Raw genomic sequence first — 15,323 nt, forward strand, 5'->3', positions numbered from 1 at the left:
GGATGGAGTTGAGAGTGAGAAAAGACAGAAAAGGAGAAAAGATTGGGAGGAAAAGATGGCTGAAAATAACATCATCAGGAGAGAAGGATGACAGAAGGAGAGGGAGAGAAGACGGGAGGGAGGGAGCAAGGGAGAGTGCCAATCAAGCTAATGACCTCAACTTCTAAGCCGAGCACAGATTGTTCCTGACACACACACACACACACACACACACACACACACACACGTTTTGGTCACTTGGAAGGACACTGCATTGACTTGCAGTCGTTCCCCCGGAACACTACATTTAACATTAATGCTAAGATTTGAACAATTTGCCTGCTTTATCTTCCCATGTAATGTAACTGTGTGATCACATCTTTGTCTCGCAGAATGAATAATTGAAGCACACACACACACACACACACACACACACACACGAAAATGTCCCAGGAACAAATCCCTCGATCCAAAAATCCCAGCTTCCCACAGTCACATTTCACACTCTTTTCACTCAGCAGCTCTGCTGTGCTGTGCAACCAGTCTGGAAACCATTTAGACCACTCTCACTTCCTCTCACTGTGCTCTAACTCGCTGTCTCTTTCTTCCTTCATTCATTCACTCTGTCCTCCACTTCCTCCATCTAATTTCCTTCCTCCATCTCCTGCTCTCCATCTTGTCTCCTCTTGACTGTCAAGGCCCTTTAGGAACAGCTCGTACTAGCGCCCGCTCTGTCCGGGACACTGGCAGGCCGCCGCTACAGCAGCCTGCTCGGCACAGGAAGTGAAACATTCTGCAAATGGGGTGAGATGACTCCACTTGTTTCCAATCTGGTACCACTTGTTTTAGAAATATCACTGAGGCGAGTGCAGCGAGGCAGATCAGTTCTCTGCTATGGAGAGAAAATGGAAGATGAAAGATGAAAAGATCTCATCTCCTTCACAGGTTTATCTTAGTAGTTATCAGACAAATAAGATTTAAGAGCAATTAAAATGTATTTCTTTATCTGTTTGCTCTGTCTCATTGTTGTCCATTATCCGTTTGTCTGTGTTCAGGCCCGTTTCATTCTGCTCTGGTCAGCTCCTATGCCCCGGTAACTCGGTTTGATTTGCCAAAACTCAAGTGTTAATATGGGGTTGAAGTGCAGCTCAGGCTAGCAATGTGCAACAGCATTGGAATGCATTAAAGGTGAATGCGCTGAGAGGATTTTGAGTATTCAGCCCTGAGTGTGACATTAGCATTGTGTACTGACCTCTGTGTGCCTGTCTGTCTCCAAACAGGGACGCTCATAGAACACATTGAGCCACAGGAAGACAGTGTATCAATACTAAAGAGTCACCTGTGTGCGTGCGTGTGTGTGTGTGTGTTGCCAGGAAATTAATGTAAAATCAAGGACTGTTCTTATACCAAATGTTGCTTCGTATCCAAAATACGAAATGTTCCCTAAGAAGGTTGAGATGTGAGAACTAAATGACCAACTGAGGACTGACTGTTCCTGATACTTGCTTTTAACAAGCTCCTAAACCCTGATGTTTATCAAGATATTATTGCTGTCCTTCACCGAGGTTAAAAGACAATGATCTTTTACATCTAAATAGCTTCCACATAAACGACATCAAACATGTTATTAAAATAAATTAGCTTGCTGGTCATAAATTAGCTTGTTGGTCAGCTCGCCCTGTATTTGATGAGATGATTGTTGGAAACAAGACCAAGAGTCTACAGCCTAATGCCAGCTCACAATAACAATGGTAGCATTGTGATGTTGAGCAGGTATAATGTTCAGCTGGTTCAGCATCTTAGTTTAGCCTGTTAGCATGCTAACTATGCTAATTAGCCCAATATACTGCTCTACAGTTCAGTAAAGCTGAGGCTGATGGGAATCAGTCTGGCAGGTATTTTGATTAGTATTGAACACATTTAAAGAAGCCAAAGGAGAAGCAGAGTTTTTTTAACAATTCACACTGAGGGGGACATAAATGCCTCTGTCAAACCGACACCATGGTCCCAAAAGCCGCACCGCTAAAATGGCTAAACAAACAACTCTGGATTGGTAACGGGCAGGACCGCTACATGTCCTGACCTCCTTATTTTAAGAGCGAGAAGATAGTGACATCAGCTGTTAAGTGTCTCCACTTACTGTAGGTGGGGCGTGAGCATCACGGAGGACATGAACGTGGGCCGCTTCTTGATCTGACGCCGGAACCCGAAGACGGCATTCTGCTGGAAGCCCTCCCTGATGTTGAGGATATACTGGTTCTGGAGCGTAATGAATCGCACCTCCTTAAGACCCCTCGAACTTGCCTCCTCGATGAGCTTCACCACCGGCTGTGTCGGCGAAGAGAAAGGAGTAAAGTGGAGAAGGGAGAGGAAGACAAAGAAGAAATTAGACTCAATTGTTTATCGCTTTATGCAGTTGACTGTTCTGCATTTTCATTCCACTGTGGAAGGAGGAAGGGGGAGTTTGGAGTGGGACATGTCAGTGAAGTGTGGTACAATGTTCAGATAACAGAAAGCCGCGCTAATAACGACATCATCGTGAAACACAAACAAACACTGATATAAAAACAGTCAATCTTTACTGATTTGGTGAAATAAACTGCTGGGGGAAGCGCTTTGTATGTGTATGTGCGTATGTGTCTAAATTGATCCCATCCCAGTGGCTAGACGATCGATCGGTGTGGGAGTTAATGAGTCAGGCCTCGTGTTAATAGAGCGTGCGCGCAGACAAACACACATGCATAATTGCACCGAGTGGCTCACCTCGGAGTATTCCCTCCAGCCAAAGTTGTCTCTGCAGTAGTACTTCCACACTGTGTGACAGCTGGGGGTGGGGTTTGGGTTCGTTGGGGGCGTGGGTAGAGGGCTGGCTGGAGTGGTCAGTCGTCGGACGCGGTCAAACTCCAGGTCACACACTCGCATCGCGCCAAAGTCTAGGGAGAACACACGACCCCTGGAAAAGAAAAGTTGAAAACCATTGTTAGGAAGAAGAAGAAAAAAATAGTCAGCGGGGGGGGGGGACAAAAAATATATATATTGACACAGTCGGCTTACATGTGGCTGTGGCACAGTGACCTAAATGGTCACAGTTTAGAATTCTATGAAACCTTAAGTTAACCGATGTGCTCCAGAGCAAGACGACCAAACCTCTAATTGCTCACTCAGTATGAGTCATGCAGGGTGACAGCATCAGATTTGAACTTGCAGGTCACATGTACACTTGCAGAGAATAGAAAGACTAAACATGACCAAAACATTATATTTACACAAACTGAAAACATACATTTCACTTATGTAATGATTCGCACATTTAACTTTAATATTTAAACTTGAATTTTTCTTTAGTCTGTCAAGATTTAAACGAGAATGAAGTGAGCAAGACTGCTAAGGAATGTGTTATTTCTGCTGTTTTACCTTGTAGCATGATGGTTAAAGGAATAGTAACAAAGACACTTCTCTGATGTCTGTCTAGTAAATATGAAGCGTAGCTTACTAACTTAGTTAGCTAGATATTGTGTTAATAAGTGAGCTTTTGGGGTTTCTAAAAATAGGGTATTTGTTACCTTTGGACAGAGCCAGATTAGCTGTTCTCCCCCGTTTCCAGCCTTTATGCTAAGCTAAGCATATTTAGCGTACAGCCCCGAGAGTGGAATCGTTCTTTTCATCTCACGCTCGGCAACAAAGTGAATAAGCTCATTTCCTCAAAAATGTTGAGCTATTTCTGCAAAGCTTTGACTCTCATTTTAGCAAAGCTGACATTTGTCCTCTTGAGAAGGTGTCAGTCCGGTTCAGCTAGAGCAATGATTTCTGTAACATGCTAATGTACTTAGCATCTGCTAAGTAAATAAATGTTAGAAACACAGAGCCTAATCTTATCATGTGCATACAACCTCCCTTAACCCCTCTCTGTCTCGACAAGCGTGGGACAAATCCCTGTGCGTGTGTGTGTGTGTGTGTCTGTGTGTGTGTGTGTGTCTGTGTGTGTGGGTGTGTCTGTGTGTGTGGGTGTGTGCATCAGTCTCTCTGCATTAGTCCTCCATAAGGCCTCTGGCAAATCCTTTCTGGGTCAGACATACCACTCACATAAATGTGGGCATCATAGACTGGCACGCCATGCCATGGAAGGAAGCCCGCCAGAGAGGCAGACACACACACACACACACACACAGTCTCACACATATGCATATCAACCACATACACACACACGAGTGTCAGCTTTGCAACACACAAAGGATGCACATAGCCTGACAGTGTTAATGGGCTCATTGATTTTTTGCCGGGAAACTAATTGGACGTCATGTCAAAGGTTAGACATCGCCGAGTGTAGAGTGTCTGGAAATGTGTGTCTGTGTGTGTAAAGCAGGGGTTGTGTTCTGGTAATGTGGGTGCCTACGGTTTGTTCTAAATAAAGCACATGAATTACATATTAGATGTTTCCCCATCTAAAACACAGAGAAGCCGTCTGTGTGGACCTGCTGAGTTATTGTTCAACAGACCGGAGAAGTGAAACCTCATTTTATGCTAGGTACACCGTATGTAAGCATATAGTTTCATCTACTGGAAGTGCAATTACGGGTCACTGGAGTTACAGACACAGGCAAGTTTCGATCAGGAAGGTGATAATGAGAGATGCCGAGTCACTTTCTAAAAGAAATGAACTGACACAAATACTGAATACATACACAATATTTACAGTCCGTGTTTCTGCTAAGTCACGCTGTGACTGCATCCGGACAAGAGGAAGTGAAATGGGAATTCAGCCCCTGAGCACGTGCAGATACAAAACAGTAACCAAAGCGTGAGTCACCGATTATCAGGTCACCAGTTTACCAGAAACACAGGGCAGATGCACAATGCAGATGTCCAGAGTTATTTCTCTCCGAACTGCACTCAAGCGTTCAAGAAACAAACAAAAAAAAAAAAAGAAGGTTTCGGTTTCAAGTCAAGCAAAACATTTAATCTGATCATGGAAAAAGGCAAGAAAAAGAACAGAAAAGAAAAGAGAAAACGGGCACACACAAGAAAAGACAAGGATACTGAAGGCAAGGCAATCAACTGAGAATGTAACAGAAACAAATTAACTGTGAAAACAGTACATCCTTTACTTCACCTCAGCCTGTTCTCCCCTGCTCACTTTGTTCTCTTATTTTGCTTCTCAATGTGTTCCGTCATCTCTCTACTCTGTTCCCTGTTTCACTCGTCCGTTCTCAGTTCTCTGTACTTCACATCTGAAAAAGAAAGATGCACCTGCATGGCCTTCTTTTTCTCTCTCTGGCTCTGTTTCTCAGTACAGAACAGTTTCTGCCTGCAGCGATATGTTTTGACGACAACAGCTTCTGTATGTGTGTGTGTGTGTGTGTGTGTGTGTGTGTGTGTGTGTGTGAACTTCAGAAGGACTTATGATGCACATTGCACACACACACGTTCGGGTTTTATTATGAGGAGGTTATGTGAACTTAATTGTTGCATTTACAAGAAGCCTCCCCACCCCACTGATTGCCTTGATCTCTCTTACACACACACACACACACACACACACACACACACACACACACACACACACACACACACACACACACACACACACACACACACACACACACACACACAGAAAGGTCAGTCAATGATTTTCAAAGCCTTTTACTGAGTCCTTTTCCCTCCCTCGCTCCCAGACTAGTTTGTGCCGTTCTAAAAATAAAATTCCTCCGGTTAAATTAAGTGCACTGAGATTCGGTGCTTTCAAAGTGGAGGCCAATCAAAAGTTGGAAAGAGACGCAAGGCACGCCCACTCTGGCAAGGTCGACACTTTCAAGACCGAATGTCGGGCTGTTCCAGCTTGTGCTAAAGACACACACGCGAAAGTCAACAGAAAATGCAAATTGAAAGAGCAGCGCGTTTTAGTTTTACAGGAAAAAAGACTGAGACGTTCAAACTGAAAACCCAACTGCTGACTAGGGAGGGGTGTTTGTATGCTAAAGGTGAAAGAAGAAGAAGGCCCTTGAGCAAGGACGTGCAAAGAAAATGCACCAAACCGGCTCTGTTTTTGCAGCTCCCAGCGTGTGGATCAGTGCTGACTATGGGAGCAGGGTGTTGCTGGAGAAAAGAGAAAGTGTTTTCAGCAGAACCTTTCCCTGGATAAATAAAGGTTAAGAAAACTCACAGCGCTGTCAAAATGTCTGTTAATCCCCCACACTGCCTTTAGCACACACACGCACAAGCACACACACACACGAACACACACACACCCCTTCGAACTTTCTCACGGCTGCACACAGAAGGACCCGCATACCAGCATCAGTCATGCTATTGTGAACGTCACAGGCTAGGAAAAAAAAGGAAAATACAACATGAGAGCTCACTCATTTGCGCGCGCACACACACACACACACACACTTTCGACAGATTCATGCACACACGCGCAAACTTCATCCAGTCATGCCTTGATAAGACAGTCAGTCAACCAAATCTGCTGACGAAGGCTTCCACACACACACACACAACCTTGATGTCATGGGTAAGTGTTATTTCCTCATGTCTGCGCTATTTACTTCCCAGTTATCTATTTAAATGTGCTTCATTTGAGTTTTTTTCAAAAGAAAAGTGGCTCTTAAGGCTGGAACAACATGGAGTCACAAAGAGAACTGGATCAAATGTACACCAGCGTCTCCTGCACGTCCTGGATTGTTCTTGTTAAGAGTGTACCTGTCCTCCTCTGCAGCACATCGTTAAGCTAACAGTTCAGGTTGTCCTCTCGCTAAGTCCTTTAACCCTCCCTTTGAAATTGTAAAACTCTTCTGAGGGCACAAAACGTGAAAGCACCAGCAAAGCGATGGGATGATAACCGAATTTGACATTAGAAATAACACTTGAAAGGCAGAAAAGAGGATAGCGCTTGAGTGCAGAGGCAAAGCACACATTTCCATATCTCTTACACCTCTTCCGGGACCTCGAGGGCCCAATTGAGGGATGAAAAAGGGGGACAAAGGCATCGAGAAAGGGAGTGAAATAGGGGCGGAACAAAGAAATGTACAGGATGAAAGATTCAGTCAGGAAAAAGGAGGAAACGGTGGGGAGGAAATAAATAAAAAAGATGGAGGGATGAAGGCAGACTATGAGTAATAAGAGGCAGAGTGACCCAGACCTCGCCCGACTGATTCATGGCATGGCCTGTCTGACACGTCATAGCGCCACACACACACACACACACACACACTCTGATTATCTTGACACCGCCTCTTTTCCCACACAAACAATCGCGACACGCAAATAAGCTCTCATAAACACAACCGTCCTTGATTTTCTTTAATTCGTGACACAATGAGGTAACATGGAGTCCCCTGCAAAACACACACACACACACACACACACACACACACACACACACACACACACACACACACACACACACACACACACACACACACACACACACACACACACACACACACACACACACACACACACACACACACAGGTGTCAGGTCGCTCTGCCCTCAGTGCTCCGTATCTCTTTATGGCAGTTAATGACAGGCAAGGCATACAAAAGAGTCGCTCTCAATCGCTCTCACACACACACACGAATAATATGTGCTTCGTCATGGAAATGTAAATAAATCAGAACAAGACGCCTATAGATATTACAGGAAATTGGTGTAATTATAGGCGATCTGGTTCAGAATTGTGTTTTCCCCCGTAAATCACGCACACTACACAGCACAAATGGGCTAACAAGCGGGTGCAGAAGATTATCACAGTATAACTTTTAGAAGCGATGACTGCAACATTCCTCCTTACTGCTGAGTTCATGACTAAAGGCGGATTAGCCAGACTTCAATTCCTGCTTATCATATGGATGGGATTAACCTGCGCTATGGATCATACACACATGGAAACAGCTCAGCGCCGAACACACACTTGCATACGCTACAATAGGCCGCATGGGACATAATCAGACGCAGACACACAAAAATGCCTGTACGTTTTCTGTGCGCACACACACACACACACACACACACACACACACACACACACACACACACACACACACACACCTGTGTTGCCATACCGACAGTAAAGCTTGTTAAGTCATCAGCGTTAGATCGCTAACAATGTTATCATTTGGCTGTGGTAACCACGGTGATGCCTTCGCCCGGTGTGTATGTGTGTATTTGCGTGCATGAAAAGACAGGCTGGACTGTGTCTCTAAAGAACAGTATCAAAAGAGCTTTCACACACACCCAGTACAACACAAAGCGAGTAAATGACTGAACCGAGCGCTGAATAGCCGCAACGGTGTGAGCAGTTTATCAACTTTCCGGTTTGGCGCTCATCACCTGATCAGATCTCACGAGCCCCAAACCAATAGCGAGTTCACCCAGTGTCAAGACATCCCTACAATTACACAACATTCACTTACACACGAGGCAGCCCGACCGCCTATTTTAGGTCCTGACCTGTGGTGTAAATAAACATTGGATTTTGGAGAAGACGACACTGAAAAAAAACTAAACGACAAACACTTTTTAAAACCAGGAATTAGCCAGTGTTTGCGCTGACTGTGGATGAATGCGTAGCCACTCAAAAATCCCACATACGTGCGAGTGTCATTTGTGCGTTATGTCTTCACTCTACTATTGTCATACAGTCAAACCTGTTTTTAGGGTCCGCGTTAGAAATACTTCAAAAGCACATTCTTGAGAGTTTTGTGTCGTGGGTGGTTGAAAAAAAAATAATGTAGAAATGTTCTCTAGCAGCAGTAACAGGGAGGGTTATGATCAAGAATAGCCATAATGAGAATGTATTTCACAGGCGAAATTAAATAAATAAAAATGTGTTCACGGTGTCAGGAACTGTGTAATTAGGTGAAAACCAGAGTGATTCAGTGATTATCTAGCTTGTGACCAAAGGTGTCAAAAGACTTGAAAGACTAATTACCAGGGAATACATCAGAGTAAATTTATAAAATGTGTCGAATAGAAAATGTAATAGGCTGTGTGCTAATCAGACCAAAAAAAAACACAAATTGTTGGGCAAAATGTTCAGTGCACAGGAGAAATTACTGTTGCTCAATATGTAAAGTAAAAATAATTATCATTATAATGACAACAGACATCTGTCAAACGAGTTTCAGTCAAGTGAGCCAGACGGTCCTGTCTGACTGCGAGAGCGTGACACACTAAACGGGCCTCAGAAGAATTTGGGTTGACACCACCAGGTGCATGTCCTGTTTGTGGAGCAATATGCACTTTGCATAGAGTTTCAGTTGAAAACATGAGTCAACAAGTCAAACACACAGACACATACAAATCTTTGAACACAAACGCAAACCTGTGTGTGTGTGTGTGTGTGTGTGTGTGAGTGTGTGTGTGTGTGTAGTGTCAACACAGACATAAACAAAGACAAACACACATGGCTGCTCAAAGGGCTCCGGTAATCATGAAAGACCTGATAATGTGGACGTGGTTGAGGGTATAATGGCATAAACGCTGTGTCATTAAGTATTTTACACGGACGGCACTTTTAAACCGATTCAGACAATAATAGGACAAAGACTGTTCAAATGTCCCGATTACATTACGAGATCAGTGAACATAAAATAGTTGAAATGTGGTAATTTGCAACTTAAAAGACGTGTCAACGACACCTTAATTAAACAATGACTATCTGAGTGTTTGCTGATTAGGGGATAACAGTTAAATTGCTTTCTGCGACTGTAAATGTTACGAAAAAACAGGCTGGAATAGTGAGTCGGCTCACTTTGATAATGGATTAAGCCAAAGTCATTTCTCAACCCCAAAATACGAAACATTCTATGCCGCTTCTCGACTGTTGAGAATTTGTTCCTTGTTTTAATATTATCTGATATTAAAATGAATATCTTGAAAACGCTATAGATACATATTTGGCAGATTAATCATGACAGAAAAGAATCATTAGTCGAGCAAAAAAACATGGCAGACGCCAGATTTTCATGGAGTAAAATAGATTTTGTAAACTGGAATATAAACAGAATAAACAATGAGCAAACTGTGTTTAGAACACGGTGAAGAGCGCCCATGAGTGCACACTGTGCGTGAGTGCCAGTGTGAATGTGCCTGCATACAGTACCGTTTCACAGGAAGCGGTGCATGCTCCTTTATGTCCCCCCACTGGGGCTTGCCAAGTGCTTGCATGTGTGTGTGTGTGTCTATGTGGGTGTGTGAGAGAGTGAAAAAAAAGAAGGTTTATCTGTCTGCTAAAAGGCGTGCGTGTGAGCACTACAAGCCACTGAGCTTCCCTGTGCCGCCTATTCGTGTGAGCGTCTGCGTGCCAAGCATGTGTGAGTGAGGTGTGTGTGTGTGAATGCGTGTGTGTGTGTGTGTACACAGCGGTGTGCATGTCTATGACCGAGGGAAGATGAGAAGCTGCCAAGTGCGTCTGTGTCAGTGACCGCACAAGGCAACTGAGGGTCACGGAAGTTCACAGCTTTCTGCCATAGTTTTGGATGGAGCGGCAGCCAATCACAGGGTGAGTTTGGGAGCAGGGGGGGGGGGGGAAATCCAGGAAATAGATAACCAATATCAGGGCTGGGATATGGAGTGCCGTGACTACACAAGGGCATAATAGCTGATATGATAGTTCAAATAAAGATGCATGTCAGGTACACATTAACTAGAAGACACGTGAAGGCCAAACCGCACGCACACAGGAGATTAAAACAAGGACCGATACACGCTTTCACACATGCATTAATAAACCACATTGACGGTATTAAGAACTGTGAAAATAACAGGCACATTCACTTGGCTGCAGTCCACGAGCCACACATGCACAGAACAGCTGTGTGTGCAACGCTTTCAGTTTGTCACTGGTGGTGAAACCAAAGAGGAAGCTCGGGCCGAGGTCTACTGTTTCCAACGCGGCGGACTAGAGGTGCTTATCATTCACAAGCAGCCTATCAGTTTACTGCACCATTGTTGCCATGTCACTTGTGTCAAATATTTGTTAATTCATGGGTACTTGTGACATGGTGACAATGTAACCAATCAATGTACCCCTTTTCAGCCGTACTTACGACACTACAATATACTGCCGTGGTTGTGTGTGCTTTCCAACTCTATCGATCCAGTATTACGGATTTTCTTTGTACTGCTATTCAAGGGATATCTGACATATTTATTCCGAAAGTATTATAAACGACATGCAAGTCTTGTGTAAATAAACTGACATTATTGGAAACTGCCGCCTTTCCATTAGTGCTTGAACTATGTTTTCACTTCCTCTTTTGAATCGATTGAATTGAAAGTGAAGTGACCCCCCTGCCCACAGATACAGATCCAAACCAGAACTGCTCTGTTGCGGCTCACCTGCACAGTAAGTTCCTGTATCTAACTAGAGGACATACAGTATTACACGATAAAAGGATAACACAGACACAAAATGTTGCACTAAACCCTATAGGGGGATACTTACTGAAACTTGAGCCTGACTTGTTCATTGTCCGGGTTGCAGTACAGTCTCTCCAGCTGTTCCTGGGAGTCGTCTGCTATGCTCTGCCACGTCTGATTACTGCTCCTGCGGATCTGCCAGTGGTAGGGCAGGACAGTGTGGTGGTGGGCACAGTCGTTACCATATACACACTGTCCCTGGAGGAAATCCACACAAATGTCCACTGAGTCTGACTGGTGTGTGTGATACTGGAGCTGTGTGAGCAGCTCAAAGACCAAGTCCAAGGAGGCCTCTTCACTTTTGTCCTGAAATAGCACTCCTTTGTCGGGCTGCAGGAGGAGGGGAAGGGGGTCCTGGACGCCGGTGCAGTCTTTGACTGGAGGGTTTTTAGACCCAGAGGTTAAGAGGTCATTGCTTTTGATGCCCCCCTCCTGGTGAGGAGCCTGGGGAGCAACTGTGGGAGGTATATCTCGGCTGGGGGTCGTTATTGTCACTGTGCTGCCGGCAGCCCGGAGGCCAGGTTTCGCCTGAAAGCAGCGGCTATCTGGGGCAGTAGGGTCCGTGATCTTGGGTCGCTCCGCTCGCCGCTCCGTCTCCTCCAGCTCCGCAGTAGTATCGGCTATTTCCACGTCACCGTCCCGGGCCATCAGCCCCGGCACAACGGCCCCGGCGGCGGTGTTGTCGGCAGCACCCGGGCCTTTGAGACACACTTGGCCCATACAGGTCTGTTTCACCACGACCGCTGCGCACAGGTTGCCCGCAGTCCTGCCCGGCTGGTTCCGGGGAACGAACACCCCGTCCCCGGACACGAGCGCATCCGTGCTCAGTAGCGTGGTCAGTATGGGGTCCTCCAGGGCGCGGTGGAGGCATTTGGCGTCCAGTTTCCTCTGCTTCTTCTTGAAATATGGTTTCACCAGAGGTATTTTGTCCGGGAGACCCACTATCCGCTGTTCCGTGAAATCGTCCCCTTCGTCCATATTCAAACTCATATCCAGGGAGATCCCAGTCGGCACGCCGGCTGTGGATTTCTGGAGAATGTGCAAAGTTTTATCCATGACGCCCTCCTAAAGCCCGACAGTCCTGGGAGAAAGAAAAGGGGAAGAGAAAGATGTAGTCATCAAAAGATAACACCTATAAACCTATAATCTTAGTTTCCAAGGTGAAGTCATCCCGTCATCCATAACGCGATATGATTAATAGGTTGCTTGGCGAGTTATTACGCCGTTAAAAAAGAAAAGAAGAAAAAAAAAACGGTGGAAAGTCACCTTTCCTTTCATCTGCTGAAACGAAACCTGTTTAACATCTCCGACAAAAAGCGACAGACTGGTCTGATCTCATAATGACACTGCAGGAGTAATTAAACACAAATAGGCCCGAACACGATCAACACAGCGAGAGCCACAATAACGAGGAGCCGAAACAGACTATTAGAAACCCTCAAATGATTGTTACAGCTTGTTAGCCCTATAATGAAGACGGGTTCACGCAGCTGCTTGCGTCTAGTTATTGAATATATAATACTAATAGTAGCCTAGAATTCGACAACAGTCCCCAGTTTCAGATTAATTTTATGTAACAATATATATATATATATATATATATATATATATATATATATATATAAAATCGGACCGTGTAGACTATTTCGCTTTTTACTCTGTGTGTGTGTGTGTGTGTGTGTCTTTGGGCTCTCACTAACGTCACGCATGCAATTACAGCCGCGTCGCCGAGCAGGAGCGATAAAATCATCAGTGTAACAAAACCTCTCTCTCTCCCCCGGGACTATATATTTTGATCACGGGAGTCCGATACGCGGCCGCTGCCGTCTACGTGCCGCTTTCACATGGTTGCGCGAGCAAGTTTGCACGTAGGCTGCTGTCGACACACTCAACCCCGCACACACACACACACACACACACACACACACACACACACACACACAGACAAAAAAAAAACACAAGGCACTGCGGCGGAGCAGCGACAAAAGATACGCGGGGCACCCCGGGAGCTTGACTATTTCACCGCCTCGCGACAACAGCGCCTTTCTCCAGCAGGCTGCGGAGTTGAAACGCTTTTTTTTTTAATAAATAAATAAATAAACAAACAGTGAAGGCACTGCAGTGGGCTGGCAGGGTGATTTGCAATAGCGCAGCTTTCCCCGGAGCCCTGGGTATCGGAAAAGACGGAACAACCTCGCTACATTTTCTCTCTCGGACACAACGAGACGACACAAATAACCCAAACCCTACCTGCGCGATAAAGTCCGCCCCTCTCCCCTCGGTCTCGACACTCTTTGGTGGGTTAAATCCAGTGCGTACATCGGCGAAGCTCCGTATCCAGTCTGAAAGTATTAGTATCCGTGTCTGGACTAGACTGTAGTCCGGTTTGGTTTCTCGTGTCCCTCTGCTGCCCCCGCCGCTCTCATGCTCTGTCTCTATTTCATGCTGTCTGTCCCTTCTCTTTGTATCCTTCGTACCGGATAGAAAGGCGCAGGCGAGGAGCAGAGACCGACAAAGGGCGAAGCACAGCTGTGGCGAGCTCTGCCTGCCTCCCGGCTCCGCACCGCGAGGCCCCGCCCCGTAACCTGGTCACAGGCGGGGCTTCGCTGCACAGAGAGCGGGGGGAGGGAGAGAGAGAGAGTCTGGTGGTGATCGGAGGAAGCTGCATGGGGGTTGTGAGGACCCTCCGGGGGGGGGTCGGATGGGGGGGCTTTGTCGGGCTCCGAAAGTAGGGATTAAACACGAGACATGTCATTATTATACAACCATTAAGGCAGGTCAGCAAGAATAATTTAAATAATGTCCTAAAGTAAAACGAGCAGCCTATTAAATCAACATGTACATTTTCTACTTCAAGTAAAACACATGCATTTTTTTGGTATTTAAACCTTTATTTAACCAGGAGAGTCCCATTAAAAATCGACCTGGCCAAGACAGGCAACAGCATACAAACACACACACATAGTTACAAACAGAAAGCACAGAACAAGACAAGTTCAAAGAAACTAAAAGCTAAGAGACAATGATGTAACAGAGTTGATTTAAGAAATATTTAAATGTGTTCTATTTCTTTTCTTTTAGATTTAAAAGCAGTAGTTGGTATCAGTTCTTTGAGTTTTAAAACGTTCTGCAACATATTCCAAGATGAGGGGGCAGAGTACACAAAGCCCTTTTTTCTATTTCCGTTCTGGCATTTGGGACCGTGAGCATAACAAAGTCCTGAGAACGCAAAGAGTATTGTCCGACACTTCTCTGCATGATGAAAACACACTTCAAGTGTAGGTTAGCATATTATTATACTTTATATATTGCCAGATTTTGTTGTATGTATCGTGAACCTTTTGACCCTTTAGTGTGTGGTGTATGCACACTGTCACATGAAAAACAGTTCACACAAAGAACCCCTTAAACAGCCAGTAGCTACTCTACTGGGCCAGTACAACCCGCCCACAGGTTTTCCATTTGTGAGTTAGTTTGAGCTAAAGGAAATAAGGTCTTATGACACAGGACCCCTCAAGACAGGGTTCACATGATTAGGTAGCTTAATAATGCAAGACCCTTCTTAGTTGTAGGCCTATTTTTTGGTTTCGGGCGCCCCTCGGGGGCCTGGGGCCCCAGGGCAGTTACCCAGCTTTGTCTGGTTGGTAATTCAGTCTTACTCAAATTAAAGGTACTGTGAGGATCCTTACAAAGGACTACTCTCCTACCAAATGGATTGTTTTACAACCTGGAAAAACCCAAATAGTCTATTTTGGGCTTTGATTAATTTATAATCAGAATCAGAATGAGCTTTAATGGCCATGTAAGTTTGCATATACATGGAATTTGACTCCGGTTTCACTTTCCTCTTTGAACTTATACACAATATACAGTAAAGAAGATAAATATAAAAAAGATTTTAAAAAGACATTCAAGACA

The 15,323-nt window shown here is 45.0% G+C and overlaps 1 protein-coding gene across 1 annotated transcript in view; it reads right to left on the reverse strand.

The window, feature by feature from the left end:
* tiparp (TCDD-inducible poly(ADP-ribose) polymerase) overlaps positions 1-13,738 on the reverse strand; it is a 19,802-nt gene extending 6,064 nt beyond the window's left edge. The window contains exons 1-4 of the mRNA XM_079225373.1: positions 13,656-13,738; positions 11,431-12,486; positions 2,743-2,932; positions 2,120-2,307 (exon numbers count right to left, since the gene is read on the reverse strand). Coding sequence (XP_079081499.1) covers positions 2,120-2,307; positions 2,743-2,932; positions 11,431-12,461 — 1,409 coding nt within the window. The 5' untranslated portion in view covers positions 12,462-12,486; positions 13,656-13,738. The remainder of the gene's footprint in view (positions 1-2,119; positions 2,308-2,742; positions 2,933-11,430; positions 12,487-13,655) is intronic.
* Positions 13,739-15,323: the final 1,585 nt, after the last annotated feature.

This window comes from Taurulus bubalis, assembly GCF_910589615.1.
Source record: "Taurulus bubalis genome assembly, chromosome: 10".
NCBI lineage: Eukaryota > Metazoa > Chordata > Actinopteri > Perciformes > Cottidae > Taurulus > Taurulus bubalis.